The sequence below is a fragment of the Cavia porcellus genome, unplaced genomic scaffold, assembly GCF_034190915.1.
Source record: "Cavia porcellus strain 051 isolate PalLab524CR breed Dunkin Hartley unplaced genomic scaffold, mCavPor4.1 scaffold_18, whole genome shotgun sequence".
NCBI lineage: Eukaryota > Metazoa > Chordata > Mammalia > Rodentia > Caviidae > Cavia > Cavia porcellus.
Window position 1 is genome coordinate 44,846,777 of NW_026947501.1, and position 14,476 is coordinate 44,861,252.

Sequence of the window (14,476 nt, forward strand, 5' to 3'; positions counted from 1 at the left end):
CCTCAATCACTCTGTGGCCATGAACACATAGGAATGCCAATTATAGAGACAGCTTTTTGTCCAGAGAGGACCCTGGATTGGGTAGGTGCATGTTCTTTCTGCCTAGGAGCCTAACACCATGGCTCCCTTCCCTTTTAGGTCCCACTGACATTCACACTGAGGCTCTGCACTTGGGTTTCTTCCTGGTGCTTTCCCAGGGCATCGCCTGCTTCACAGATGCTGAGGACCTGGTTCTCTCTGTGGGGGCCTCACTCTCAGGGAAGATGCAGCTCCCACATGGTCCAACCACTCACCCACTGAGCTAAACAGGTCCCTGGGTCCCAGACACAGCGCCCCCTCCAGTCCCCAGGTAGGCCTAGCCAGTTTTGGTCCCAGGGTCAGCTGCCTGCACCCTGCATACCTGGCCGGGACTCTGCCACCAAGGCTCATTGCAGGACGTATGGAAGCTCAAGAGCTTCAGAACTCGACCTTTGAAACAAGCACAGCGCCCATCCTTTCTCAGTGGTTCTGATTCCTGCCACATCAGCCACGGCTTGCTGGGATGGTGGCTTCACACAATGTGACGGCAGCACCCAGATGCCCCATGGACTGTGGCCTGCACAGCCTGGACAGCACTTGTCTCTGCTGGGCCTTTGACGTGTCTGAAGGCCCAGACTATACACAACCAGAACCTTGCTTTTGGGCCCAGGCTCCTCAACCATGCTGACAATGGAACTGCACAAATCAACCCCAGTGACCCAAAAGCAAAATTCAGCCTCTCCTACCGAGCTGTCCCCAGGGCCTCTAGCTGCCCCTGCCCTTTGATCTCTGCCTCTGCCCTCTTTCCCTACCCTGCCCTTTGTGCTCTGCCCCTGCCTCACCCTCTGCCCCGCCTTCTGCCCTCCACCCAACCTTGCCTAAGCAGCTCTGAGCCCTGACCTCAGCCACTGAGGGCACACACCCCTCCAGCGCTCAGACAAGGGAAGGGTCCTGTGTGGCTGCTAATGAAAGTGACACAGCAGCTCCGCATTCATCCTGGATTATGCGGTTGTTAGGTGCAGCACCACAGCCAGCAGCCGGTCTGCGGTTGATTTGGAAACAGGCGAGTCCCAACAGTGAGCTTCAGGAAAGGTGTCAGGTATAAATCTCGTCTTCAAACAGTGGGCACATTCCACACTTCAGAGTCGCTGCTCTGAATGAGGCCCTTCTCTCCATCCCCTTTCTTTTCCTGGCTGGAACAGGATGAAAGGCTGGGGGTGTGCGCTCATTTAGTCTGATAATGAGGGTGAGGCTTGCGGGCATGGTAATTTGGCAGCTTTGGTACTTCCTGTAACAGTTTTACTTTTTTTTATCCAAGAGTTGCTTAAAGACAAACATTTTTTGTTAAACTGCTGGTAGTCCGTTTTCTTCAGGAACCGTGCAATTAATCTTGTTTATATTAAAGAGGCAGGTTGTCTTTGTCAGCCTTCCTGAGCTATAATTAATGAGGATCAAAACGTTACAAAAACATAATATTTAGCTTAACGCAACGAGGCTGGGCAACAGCTGCATCGATCAGAGGAGTAACAGGGAGACAAACATCCTCTCCTTTGGAGAAACTCACTGCTCAGAAGCCAGATCACAGGTGGCTCCCCCTTGCTCACGGGGCAGCTGGTGACAGAGGGGTCTTGGACATCAAACGCTCTGTGAAGCCCATCGATTACACCAGCAGTGCAGCTGGGAGCCCTTGGCCGAGTCTGTCCAGGTGAGGCTTCGTGATGAGAGCATAGGCCCGAGGGTTGAGGGTCGCTGCAGGGAAGGAGGCTCAGGCCGTAGAACCTGCCACCACCCCCAACACACCAGATGCCAAGCTGGCCTGTACTACTTGCCCTGCAGCCCTCAGTTTGAAACTTGTCATCAGTTCTATCACCAGCCCCCAAAATTAATTACAAAGAAGAAAACCCTCAGCACAGAGCCAGTAAGCAAGAGCAGCCAGACCGCAGCACCTGCCGGGCCATAGCTTCCCTGAGAGTTCACAGGAGTTGTCTGCCCACGAAGGCAGCAGGGCCTCCCCTCCTTCCAGATGCCAGGGAAGCAACCACTGGGTGCCCTCAAGCCAAAGGCACGACTCGGCACACACCTGTGCAGGCGACCCTTTCTGCCAGCCTCGCAGCCCTGACACCAGCACAAGGAGATTGCAGATCATATCACGGAGCACAGGTTTCCAGCATGCTCTGGAGAGGCAGGGAAAGGTGCAGCAGTTGGAGGAGCTGTGGGAGCAGAGTGTGTGCAGGAGACAGTATCTGCACGCAGAGGAACCAGGACCCCACACTGGGCGAGGTGCTGAGCCATGAGTGGCTGTGACCCCAGATGGGCAGGCAAGTACCAGAGCCTGCTTCTCTGGACAAGGGCATCACAGCCCCCACCATGCTCTTGTCTGCAGCCAGGCCTCACAGGACACCCAGGCATCGTCTCAGCCTCCCGTTCTCCTCTCACCACAACAGTACTCACCACTGTAATGTGGAAACCAACCCAAAGATCATCGTGGGGTGCCCGGTTTAGCTGTGGACTCCTGTGTAATGAGAGAGTTTGGGTCACTAAGGATCATCAGCTCAGAGTGACCATGGCAGCAGCGAAGAACCAGCAGACCACCGCAAGCAGGTGCATGGCCATGCAAACCCCTCCTTCCAAAACTCATGTGTCTGAACAAACAAACTGAAAGAAAATGCAGCATGCTGGACAGCTGTGGTTTACTTTCCCCTTCTGTTTTATTTTCCAGTTCGCAAAAACTTGGAGAATAAACACATCAACCTGCATGCACACCTGGTACTCTGGCGCTCTGTAGCCTTTGTCTGGTGTAACCTACAGGCCATGAGATGGTACTGCTGTCTAATGAGACAACCAGGACACAGAGCTGACTCCATGGCTTGCCCAGAGACACTGAGCTACTAAGTGAGGGGGCCAGGATTTGCCCTGTACATGCTAGGCATGCACTGTACCACCAAGCCACATCCCCAGCCCTCAAGCCAGATCTCAACTCAGGACATGGATGTAAGAGTGCTGTTCCTAGAACCATCTCCTGACAGTGTCAACATTAAAACTAGCTGTGAGTGCCTCCCTGGAGCAGATGCCCCAACCACTTACACCGTACCGTGAATTTCTATATAACACCATCTCCTGCAAAGTGATGGCCAGGCAAGGTCACTGAAAAACCAAGAGAAGAGGAACAGATCAGGACATCCCAGGTGTAGGCAAGGGGCATGGCTGAGAAGAGAAGGTGTGGGGCACAAAGGCTGCTGGGACAGGGCTGGAACAGGGCACATGAGAGGGTGAACAGCTGTAGAAGGTCCCTTTAAGCCCCTTGGGTCATGACCACTCTAGTGCTAAACACCTCAGGGGACAAATGTAGCCCTGCCTCCCAGATGCCATGCACAGCCCTGCCTGGAACCCACCCTCCCACGATCTTCAAAGGGGAAGTGTCTCTGATGCAGAGTTCTAGGTACAGAAGTGGGGCCAGCTGTGTCCAGAGGGCTTTCTGCGTGTGCAGGTGGAGGGAGGGTTGGGCAGGTGAATGTGGCCAGGAAGACACAGAGAAAAGGGCAGGCAGTCTGTTGGATCCTCAAGCTTTATGACATCTCCCAGGAGAAACCTGGCAAGATTTAGAGTTTCAGTGAGCTCTTCTGCTCCGCTGTCCAATGTCCAATCTCGCCTGCACCTGCCCACTGCCCCATTGTTGCCAAGACTTGATGGTATGATGTTTCAGGAGGGTGACTTAGGTCTCACTGTGGGAGACAGGTGGAAACACTAAGGGCCTAGCATGTGGGAGCAAGGGAAGCAGAAAAGTAGTGCAGACTGGGGGCCATATCATGGGGCACACTTGACATTGCATGGAAAGCACAGGACAGAGACAGTCAAGCCATTCAGAGGCCCCATGCAGCCAGGTGGGAGGATGCACCACAAAGGCCCAGGGGCAATCCTTGGACTTGGGGGCAGAGAACATCTGGAAACTGTGAAACAGGATACCAGAGATGAAGGGAACCCCAGAAACCGGCAGGAAAGTTCTGTCGCGACTGGGCCAAACTCAGCACAATCTGGATAGAGCCCATGGCTCAGGGGATGGATGGATCCCAGGTCTCACAGACCAGGTGGAACCCAAGGCTCACAGGCCAGGTGGATCCCAGGACTAGCAGGATCGATGGATCCCAAGGCTCATAGGGGTAAACAAAGTCTTGGCCTCAAAGGATGGACAAATGCAAACTCATGGAACAGACATACCCTGGGGTTGTGGGGTACGTGGAGCCCAGGCTCACAACCCCAACCTGTCCAACCTCAAACAGCTCTGCATGGGCAAGAGGAGTGATCTCATTCCAGTTTTTAAAGGAAAGGTTTTCTCATAATGACAAACCACATGCTGGCTTGGAGGCTGGATTCCAAGAGCAATGGCAGCAAGAAGGCAATGTGGACATGAAATCAGACACACCAGGAGTGACCCTCACAACAGCCACAAGCACAGGGTGACCAGACTGTGCCAGTGAGCAAGACTGTCAGAGGTGTGCTGTGTACATGTATGTGAGTCCTGGCAGTTTCTCCAGCAACAAGGAACTCACGGCTAGTGAAACGCACCCTGGGAGGAGCCATGCTCTGTAAACTCAACCTCTGGATGCTACTCAGGGGGAACACTGGCCTAGTAGGGCTGCAGCCCCAGATCAAATCCCCAGCACAGCTTGAAAACAAACAAACACACAGAAAAGTATGTATCTTCAAATAACACATTCTGAAATAGTTTGCTTTTTAGCATGTGCAATAGCAGTTTGGCCCAAGGGCCAGCTTTCTAGGAAGCCTGCTGCCCCAGTGCTCTGGCCTTGGTCCCAGGATGTCTTCATCCACAGCCTCCTGGTGCACAACAGAGGATGTGAAATTCGTACAAGTGTGTGCCACGCAGTCACCTGCACAGCGCACAACACTACCAGCCTGCACGCCGGTCTCAGAATGTCCAGAGTTCATGTGTCCAGAATCTCTGGTGCAGGGAGGGAGCCTTGTTCTTGGGCTATGGGGGTGGCCAGGGTGGGGAGGGCCAGCATCCTTGGACACTAGTGAGCATGTGACATTCTCCTGGGTGGCTGCCAGCACTGCACAGCAAATAGCTGAGGAACATGCCCTAGGACAACTGCTTTTAACAGAGGAAGCCTCAGGAGTAGCGTCCTCCCAGCCTCCTCCCTCTCATTTCCTCCTCTGGCTCCCACCATAGGGAGTGAGGTCCCTCAATGGACACCCAGGTCCACCAAACAGCACCTGCATCCTGGTTTCCTCACTGGTCATGGATGAGAAAAGCCCAGCTGTGTGCACAGATTTCGCCTTTGTGACTGTGTGAGACAAATGTATCCCGAATGTGCTTTAAAGCCATGTGCCCACTTTCCAGTCACCTCCATCTCCTCTCCCTGTCATTCACAACACTGGCAGCATGAGTAGTGCAAATTTTGCTTGTGCTGCCAGACCGCTGTGTGGCTCCATTGGAGTCCTGACCCCTGCTGGGCCTTCAAAAATTAATGGGTCTCAGGGCCTCAAGGTTTTAGTATGAGGTCATTTTAGTACTTGCATCATCCAGTTGCAAATACTTTGGCATCACACAGGGCTCTTGGCCTGGGGATGAGGAAATAATGGCTTTCTAAGTACGGCATGAAATACTTGTAAACGGGCCTTTCCATAATGCATGCACGCCTGGGTGGCTGGCAGGACACTGGCCAGCCCTGGCATGGACAGCATGTCCTCGGTCCCTGAACTTCAGGGAAAGCTGCCTGGGAGCCACAGCATGTGAGCCACGGCCATGCCTCCACATGGCCAGGGTCAGATGCCCACAGCAAGTGCATTTTCCTGCTACCACCTGGTGGGACAGAGTAACCATGGGAGCCTTGTCACCTCCTGCCACATGGGGCAGACAGCACCTTCCCAAGTGGCACTTACTATGTCACTGTCACCACCAATCCCCCTGAAGCCACCTGCCCTCTGGTTCCCCAAGGGAGAGAGGCTACTACAGGCAGGGAACAGCTCAGCCCAGGACAGGCTCCTGCTCATGCTGCCCAGAACACTATGGACCCAGCTCAGTGCGTGGAGACACCACGTGCAGGCCACTAAGGATGCACCACCATTCTTTTTTAAATCTCCTTAGTTCCAAGTATATGTAATCCTCACTTGTATTTATAAAATGTGTGACATTCTATGTGTGTATGATACATGATACCATATGTAATGGTCAACCAGCCACTGGTAAAGCTACCCCACTAGACCATCACCATCCTTGTCTGTCAGGGATGTCTGACAGCCTGCTGGCCTTCGATGTCCAGTTAGCATACTGCGCTACAGAAAACCAGCAGCTGGTCCTCCCACACTGGGGTTCCGGATCACCCAACTGTCTGTGGGCTTAGCCTGCCTGCACCTGCTGCTTTTCTACAAAGTGTGTTCAGGACTTCAGCTGCTCTGTCCGAAGAGAGCACAGGGCTGTAAATGCCCTGAAAGTAGGATGCAATTGCAATGTAACCATCCACACAAAACGAACTGCATGAGAAGGAAGCTGGGAGCAGGAGACTCTGCTCACTGCCCTGGGGGCCACCTCAGATGGACCTACTCAGCCTCCATTCCTTATCCCGCAAACCCCAGGACCCAGGGCAGACTGTCAGGCATGTCTGGCCAAGCCTGCAGGTGCTTGAGAGGTTCAACTGTGCAGGGCCTGGTGGCACGGGGCTTGGGGAGACAATGTGCTTTCAAACCTGCAGAACAAGGCCCTGAGTCTGACAGGAAGGAAGGAAGGACCCAAATTTATGAGCTCCTTGTTTCATGCTGAGACTCGAATTCCAGGGAGAAAAACAAAGTCTCTGTGAAGGGACATTTGGGTTATTCATAGCTCTGCACTCCCCGGGTCACTGTCTGAAGACATAGCAGTGTGCGGGGGAGGAGGCCCCCACAAGTACAGAGGCCCATCCTTCTCTCCCTCCCTCCTTCCTCTCATGAACAGTGCACAGACCTGCAGAGCCCTGTTGGAGGGCAGGGAATGCCGCACTGGACCCAAGGGCTCTGATCACCCTGGTGGGACCCTGCTGTCTTGTGGTTCGTCAGGGTCCCTACGCTATGCCCCAGGAGAGTAGGAGGCCAGGCCCAGGCATCAAGCCACCACCTTCCCTGCTCTTGGCAGCTCTGGGTCCCCTTTCTTGGGCTGCACAGAAGGCAGAATCTGTGTGGATCCAGGTCAGCTCCTCAGCCCCATGTGACCCAGGCGGGTCACTCGCCTTTGGAGAACTGGATGGTGAGTGCCTCCTGGAGCCATTCAAACATTGAATAAGAGGCCCATGTGTGCTGTCTGTGGCCAAGGGGGTCCCACATCTGACTGCACGTCCCCTGCAAACACAGTGTGGGACGTGCCGCGTGCCCAAGCAAGGCTACTACCCTGCACAGGGTAAACCTTGGGCACAAAGTCCCTCCCAGCCCCATGCCTGGCCACAGCCTCACACCCAGGTTTATTCCTGGGAGAAGGGAGAGAGAGGCCCCGGAACTGTGACTCCATGGGGCCCATGACACACAGCTGTTATGTCCTGGGGCCAGGACATGGTGAGGAATGTCACATATGATGGCAGAGGCCATTTCCCATGCACACCACCCAGAAGTGACCATAGGAAGTGTCCTCTGTGCCTGGCTCTGAACAGACTGTGCCTTTCTCCTCCCCTTTGGGATTCCCTCTGTCCATACTCACAGTGGCGTGGGAAGGGCGCAGGTTCTGTGTGGACACTCAGGACTTCCAGGCAGTGTGTCCACATCAGCTGCCCATGCAGGCTGCCCACAGGCTTGAGAGGTTGGGGAGGCAGCAGGGAGGGGCTGGGAGCCTCCAGCAGGGCCTAGTGATAGTGGAAAGCGTCACATGGGCTTTCAGGCTGCAGAACAGCTGCAGACTCTGCGAGTCTGCAGGGCCCTACCTGTAGCACTGTGAGGCCAAGGGACTACTGAAACACCTTTAAGCCACAAGCGTGGCACCCTGTGACCCCTAACACTACGGAGGGCAGGGACAGCAAAACCTCATGGATCTGCAGCCTTGACAGCAGGGTGGGAGCATGGCAAAGGGGTGCAGGGTGTTTAAGGGGACAGGGGGTCCACTGAGGCTGATCCAGGACTGCCACTCAGAGCCGTCAGTCTGGGAATGGAGGTCTGGGTTTGCTGTGTGGCTGTTGTATCCCCATGGAGCGGCCTGCTTCTTAACTTCTCTTGGCCATGAGATATAATTAGAATATGAAGACACGTGCTGAGGTCGGGACTCTGAGGCCCACAAAGCCGAGAAGGTGGCTGCCCTGCCCTGCACCCCAAACCATGATCACTGGGGCAGCTGTGTCCATGGGGTCCTCTAGGGCTGCCTATCCCTGCAGGAGTCACACTTTGCACAGAAGCAGCTTCTGTCTTGCTCAGCTGCAGCTCCTGTTGCCAGGTGACAATGGCACTCAGGTTGAGACCAGGATGAGCAGGATCCCGGCTTCTGCCTTAACCCATGCTGGCTCTTCCTCTCCACAGTGATTCCAGCCTCCTGACTGCCACCCTCTCAGCTCTAGGAAAGTCTTCCAAGCTAGACACCCACCACACACACCACTCCTTCTCTGGTTTACCCCACTCTGTACTGGGTCTGCAGGATGGTGAGGCACCTGCAGGGCAGGGATTGTGTTGATTTGTTTACGGTTGGTGTCGAATAGGTACTCAGTAAACACTACACATGGACAGATGGACAGATGGATGGATGGACAGATAGAACTCAAACTTGCGGGGCTGGGGATTTAGCTCAGCGGCATAAGTGCCTGCCTTGCAAGCAGGCAGTCGTGAGTTCGATCCCTGGTACCGATAAAAAAGGAAAAAGACAAAAAAAAAAAAAAAAACCTCAGAACTCAAACTTGCAATCTTCCTGCCTCAGCCTCCCTCAGTCTGGGTTACAGGTTTGCACCACCACACATGGTTTCCTGGCTCTTTTAAAACCTTCTGTGATGATGCTCAAAGCTCTCAGGCATTTATGCATCAGCTCCACTTTCTGCCCTTCTGGGATTCTGCTCTGGATTTGAGGGGAAAGTCTGCCCCAGATAGTGCCTGGCCTCAGGCCCTGGGCCCTCGGGCAGCACTGGGTGGCCTCACCTGCAGCCAGAGTACCTGAAGATGGAATAGGGAGGACCCCGCACAGTCACAGCAGGTGTGGTCTGGGAGAGACATCGAGACAGATGGAGGAAACCATGAAGAGAGCTTGGCTCATTGTTCATGATCTAACATTAATTAGCATTCTCCAGGGGCCATAAATCATAGCCTGGCAATGACCTCCAGCCTCTGTCTTAGTGGGGGTGGGGCCCCAGAGGAGCCAGGAGGCCTATGGTGGGGCAGGGAGGCCACCAGCATCCTTCCTTGGGCTGCCCGGGAGCCAGGGAAAGAGGCTGAGCAGAGGCCCAGGGCCAAGGTGGCCTCCTCCACGGGGACCTGGGCCTCCCCTCCAACCCAGGCTCCAGTCTGCACTTTCCTCCCTCCCCCAGTCCCCACCTATGGGTTCCTTGGTGCCTCCTTGGCAGTAGGCCACTCTGTTGCAGGCATGGGCAGCCTCTGCCCAGGTGCTTAGGCAAGGACAGTGGCCATGTGGAGGTCACAGGTCCCTGCAGTCCCACATGCTCCCCGAGTACTGAGGTTGCCCCTGTGCCATGCAGGATGTAGTCTCACAGGTTGTGATGTGGGACCCCTGGGCACAGTGCACTGGGTTCACATCTGGCACCTGAGTCCTTGAAGACCTCTGTGCAGACTCCAAAGCTCTCTTAGGGGACACAAGGGTCCCTCTGGCTCACCAACCCTCTGGGGAGCGATGACGAGTGGTGTGGACACTGCCACACTGTTGCTGTGCTTGGCCCTGGGCACAGACTCCCAGGTCCAAGCCCTCCCCACCCTGAGCACCCAGGATCCTGTGGCCCTCAGACTCCAGGAACAGTCCCTGGATGTCTCTGTTGCATGTCCTCCCTTGCTCTCCAAGTGGATCAGCAAGGACTCCATCCTTCCACCCAGGCTCTGCTCAGTGAGTCCATGCTGGGCTTCAGCCTGCCATACAGGGGTGGGGGTTGGGGAAAGTGACCAGGCCAGGCTGAGCTCAGGATGGCAGCGTCAGAGCTCTGAGCTCCAAGTTGGAACACTGGGACTCCTTCCTGCCCTCCTGGCCCCTTGGGCAGGTGCTGGCCAGGACCCAGCCCACAGGGTACAGAGGAAGTAAATCCACCTGTACCACCTGGCTAGGTGCACTGTAAAAGGTGGCAGGGTGACCAGAAGCCAGGCTGGGACACAGGGTGGGCCTGTCACTTGTCCCCCATGCCTGGTTCCTGATATATAGAAGAGACAGTCACTGAGTTCAGTTCACCTGAGCCAGGTCGCTGAGGATGGGCACCCCATGGACTTCTGGACTTTGGTGTGGCTTTTAGAACTGGTAGCCAATGCCTGACAGGCAGAAATAGCAGGTGCACCAGGCGCTCGGCCCCAGCCCCCAGATCTGTGTTGGCCCTGAGGCCTCAGGGCCGCCAGCCTCTGCAGAGAATAGCAGGGGCCACCTGGTGTCCACAGTCCACAAAGCTGCCAGGTTGAGCAGTAGCCTCACTGCATGTGGATGCGAGGAGATGTGGTCCTTCTCCTCCCCACCATTTCTGAGCCACTGCTCCCACTGTGCGACCTTGACTAGCCAGGAGCTGCTGTGGCCTCCAGGGTCTCAGTGGCACAGGCAGCCGGGCTCCAGCACTCTTTAGATCCTTCAGGCTTCAGGTTCAGCTTTCCTCTTGGTGTGAACTGGCTCTAGAACTTGGTCTCCACTGTGCTGGCATGGAATGCAAGGTTGGTTACAGGGTTCAGGCCTGGGCTCAGCTGGACACATCCCTCCCCAGTTATCACAGGAGGTGCCTGTTCTTTGCTGGGCTCTAGGGACTGGGGATTTAGCTCAGCGGCATAAGCGCCTGCCTTGCAAGCAAGCTGTCGTGAGTTCGATCCCTGGTACTGACAAAAACGAAAAAGACAAAAAAAAAAATCTAGAAATCTTTGCTGGGCTCTGTGACAGCGGCTGCGCCAGGGCCGCTGTGCTGACACCTGTGTCTTTCAGGTGCCGTCCCGGGACAGCATGGTGCACAGCAGGTGGACGCCCTGGCTGCCTGTCCTTGTGGTAAGCAGCCCTGGTGCCCGCTCATGCGAACCCACTGGTCTAGTCCACTCCCTTCACCTGCAGGGCCCTGGGTGCCAATCCTCAGCCTTGGCTTTGCTTGGTGCAGGTGTCGGTGGTGTGGTCAGCCAGTGCAGAATACTCCAGCTGCGGCGAGGATGAGTTCTACAACCAGACGACCGGGTTGTGCCAGTTGTGCCCACCCTGCGGGCCAGGCGAGGAGCCCTATATGGTAAGGGCAAGTCCCAGCCTGCAAGAGGTGGCTGCCCCTGCTCCTGTTCCTGGGGAACCCCTTCCTCTCTGAGACCTGAGCATTCATCTCCCACCTCTGTGGGAAGATGCAGCCTTTGGGGCTCCGGTCCAGGAGGGGGCTCAGAGAGTGGATGCCAAGGTGGCCTGTGGCTGAGCCAGGAAGTTGCCCCAGGATGGGATAGAAATGGGGTTGAGCCCTCCCCCCATGCTTTCAGGGTCTCTGTGTTCCTCACTCACCACCCCAACTGCTTTTCCACCAGTCCTGCGGCTATGGCACCAAGGATGAGGACTACGGCTGTGTGCCCTGCCCCGCCGAGAAGTTCTCCAAAGGGGGCTACCAGATCTGCAGGCGCCACAAGGACTGTGAGGGCTTCTTCCGGGCCACGGTGCTGACACCAGGGGACATGGAGAACGATGCAGAGTGTGGGCCATGCCTCCCTGGGTAAGTGTAGCCTTGTGAGCACCTGGAGTAGTGTGGATGGCATGGCACTGTGGTGCCTGCTGGGTCCCACATGGGGCAGCATCCAATCACACAAGTGTCACCACACAACAACAGGTAGTACCAGGTGACTCTCCATGGGAAGCCACTCGGCCAGGCACTCAGAGTGAGCAACAGATGCAGAGCACTTTGGAGGGGAAAACTAAACTTCCACATGAAGTATGATGTTTGGTTTTTGTAGTATTCTGGGAAACTTGAAGGTAAAAGCTACTAATGAAAATGCTTCCATCATACAATGCCTACAATTGTACCACACTGCAGCTGTGTATCAGAAATCTATCTTCTGAAGTGATGAGGGAGTGATGATAGAGGTAGGAGTGGAGACTGACCAAGATGACAGAGATGGAGGTGAGGGAGGTGGTAATGATGGTGATGGAGGTGTGAGGGCAGAGGTTAACCAGAGGATATGGTGATGATAAGCAATGTGGCTGGCTGAGGTCATGGCCCAGCAGTGTTGTGAACAGCAGACTACACTTCACAGTGTGCTGGTACAGATGTTGTCTCCCTAGGTCCCTGTGTTGATTTGAGAAGAAGAAAAACATAGGAAGAGCCTAGAAGGAAGTACATTAGAAAGACTCACCAACCTAAAAGTAGATACAGTCAGGCTTGGTGATGCATACCTGTAAACCCAGCACTTGGGAGACTGAGGCAGGAGGATTGTGGTACGTTGGAGACCAGCCTGGGTTACAAAGTGAACTCAAGGCCAGCCTGAACTGCATAGCAACACTCTGTTTCAAAAAAAAAAATAGATACAAAGTAAACTAACCCTTTATAATGAAGACATATAAGAGGTGATCAAAAAATAATGCGTATAAATTCTTTAAAAAGAAGCGCTGCCATAGAGCTCCCTCAAAATCCGCCCTTTGGCTTTGAACACACCTATCCCATTGTTGGGAGCCGCAGCCCCGAGCCCGGTCGCCTCACTTGGCGGACGTGAGGCCTGTAGTAAAGAGTGAGGCCTGAGGTAGATTACCCCTCCCATCGAATATGCTAGTTTCCTGCTTACCGCGTAAACAACCCGCTCAACAATATAGTCTGCCTGGCAACTGATGATGTTAGCCAATCAGCTTGCCTTGCTTACTTTAACATGATTGGACACTGTACCCGTATATATACTGGTGCCACCCCTGGGAGGAAGTAGAAGCCAGGTAAAAGCCCGGAAGTAGAAGCCCAGAAGGAGCTGCGGAGAGCGGACCGATAGAGGCTTCGGGGCAGACTGAAGCACAAGAGGAGCCGCGGAGAGCGGACCAAAGGAGGCTTCAGCTGGGAGAACCCAGGGCAGGCTGTACGGAGAAAGAAGAATAAAAAAAAAAAGGTTGTCCACTACCAGACTATGTCGTGTGTCCTTCCTGCCGGCCGGGAGCGGACATCGACATTTGGAGGCCCGCCCGGGGACTGATCACCCCCGAGACGTGGAAGTGGACAACGCTCCAGTACAGAGCTGCGAGACAGGTGAGTTGGGGATAAGCCTGGGCTCTGGGTGGCGCGCACCTACAGGGCTTTTAGACTCCCCTCAGGCTCACGCGTAAGTGGCGGATTCCTTGGGCCTCACGCGGTGAGTAACATATTAAAAAATGGGAAACATGCTAGGTAGCGGCACTAAGAGCGAGGGTGGTTGTGGAGAAAGCTCTCAAGAGCTTACAAAAGTATGCAGGGTATCTGAGCAGGCCCAGTCAGGGAGCTCCCGAGAGGGGTCTGTCAAGGGGAACAAGGATGCTAAGGAGGAGGACGGGGCTCTAGCCTCGGAGTCGTCTGACTCCGAGGACGAGGGAAAGTTGAATGGCAAGGAGGCCAAAGAGACCAGCTGTCAGGAGCCTAAGTCGCTCAATAAGGAGTCGCAGGGTTCTTTTCCAGCGTTGCCCCGCGAATTGCGCTCTGCTCAACCTGGTCTGCGGAGGAGTAGAGAGCTCCTGAGTGCGCCCCGGCGCGAGAGGGAGGCGAAGCCTTCCGCCCCACCTTGGGGGCCGTTTCCGGAGGCGATCCCTCGCCGCGGGGCGGCCGCCCGGGAGCTCCCTTCCTCTTCGCCAGAACAGGAAGTGATGCACGGGCCCCCATTTTCCGCCCAATCACGGCCGTTGTTTTATGCTCCGCCGCCGGCGGATCGGTATTTTCACAGGTGGCTTTGGCAGGGGAGACGCTTGTTTCATGAGGTACATCCACCACCTGGGATGGATAGTGACCCCTATGGGATATTTCCTGTACAAGTGGCTATAGGCCAGGGACGCAATGTACGGGAGCCTTTTGAGATAAAGCAGATTAGAGAACTTAAAAATGCAGTTACAACTTTTGGGCCGACTGCGCCTTACACCATTGCCATGCTGGAGAATCTGTCTTCTGGGCCCCTCACCCCCGCGGACTGGATTCAGCTGGCGGGGGCGTGTCTGCCCTCGGGCAGTTACCTGGATTGGCGAGCCTGGTATGCAGAGTCCTCTGCAGAGCAGGCTGAGAGAAACGCCAATCGGGAAGACCGGGGGTGGAACAAGAAAATGCTTGTGGGAGAGGGTCGGCGCGCTGATGGTCAGACTCGATTCCCCGGCGCTCTCTGGCGGGGAAGAGATAGAGAGCCATCCGCTCCGCCCTGG

At 55.2% G+C, this 14,476-nt stretch overlaps 1 protein-coding gene across 2 annotated transcripts in view; it reads left to right on the plus strand.

The window, feature by feature from the left end:
* The window catches only part of Edar (ectodysplasin A receptor), a 46,842-nt gene that overhangs the window by 17,883 nt on the left and 14,483 nt on the right, over nucleotides 1-14,476 (plus strand). The window contains exons 3-5 of one of the 2 annotated variants that reach the window (XM_063229712.1): nucleotides 11,087-11,146; nucleotides 11,253-11,375; nucleotides 11,656-11,837. In XM_063229712.1, coding sequence (XP_063085782.1) covers nucleotides 11,087-11,146; nucleotides 11,253-11,375; nucleotides 11,656-11,837 — 365 coding nt within the window. The remainder of the gene's footprint in view (nucleotides 1-11,086; nucleotides 11,147-11,252; nucleotides 11,376-11,655; nucleotides 11,838-14,476) is intronic. The other variant, XM_063229713.1, reaches the window with a different exon arrangement.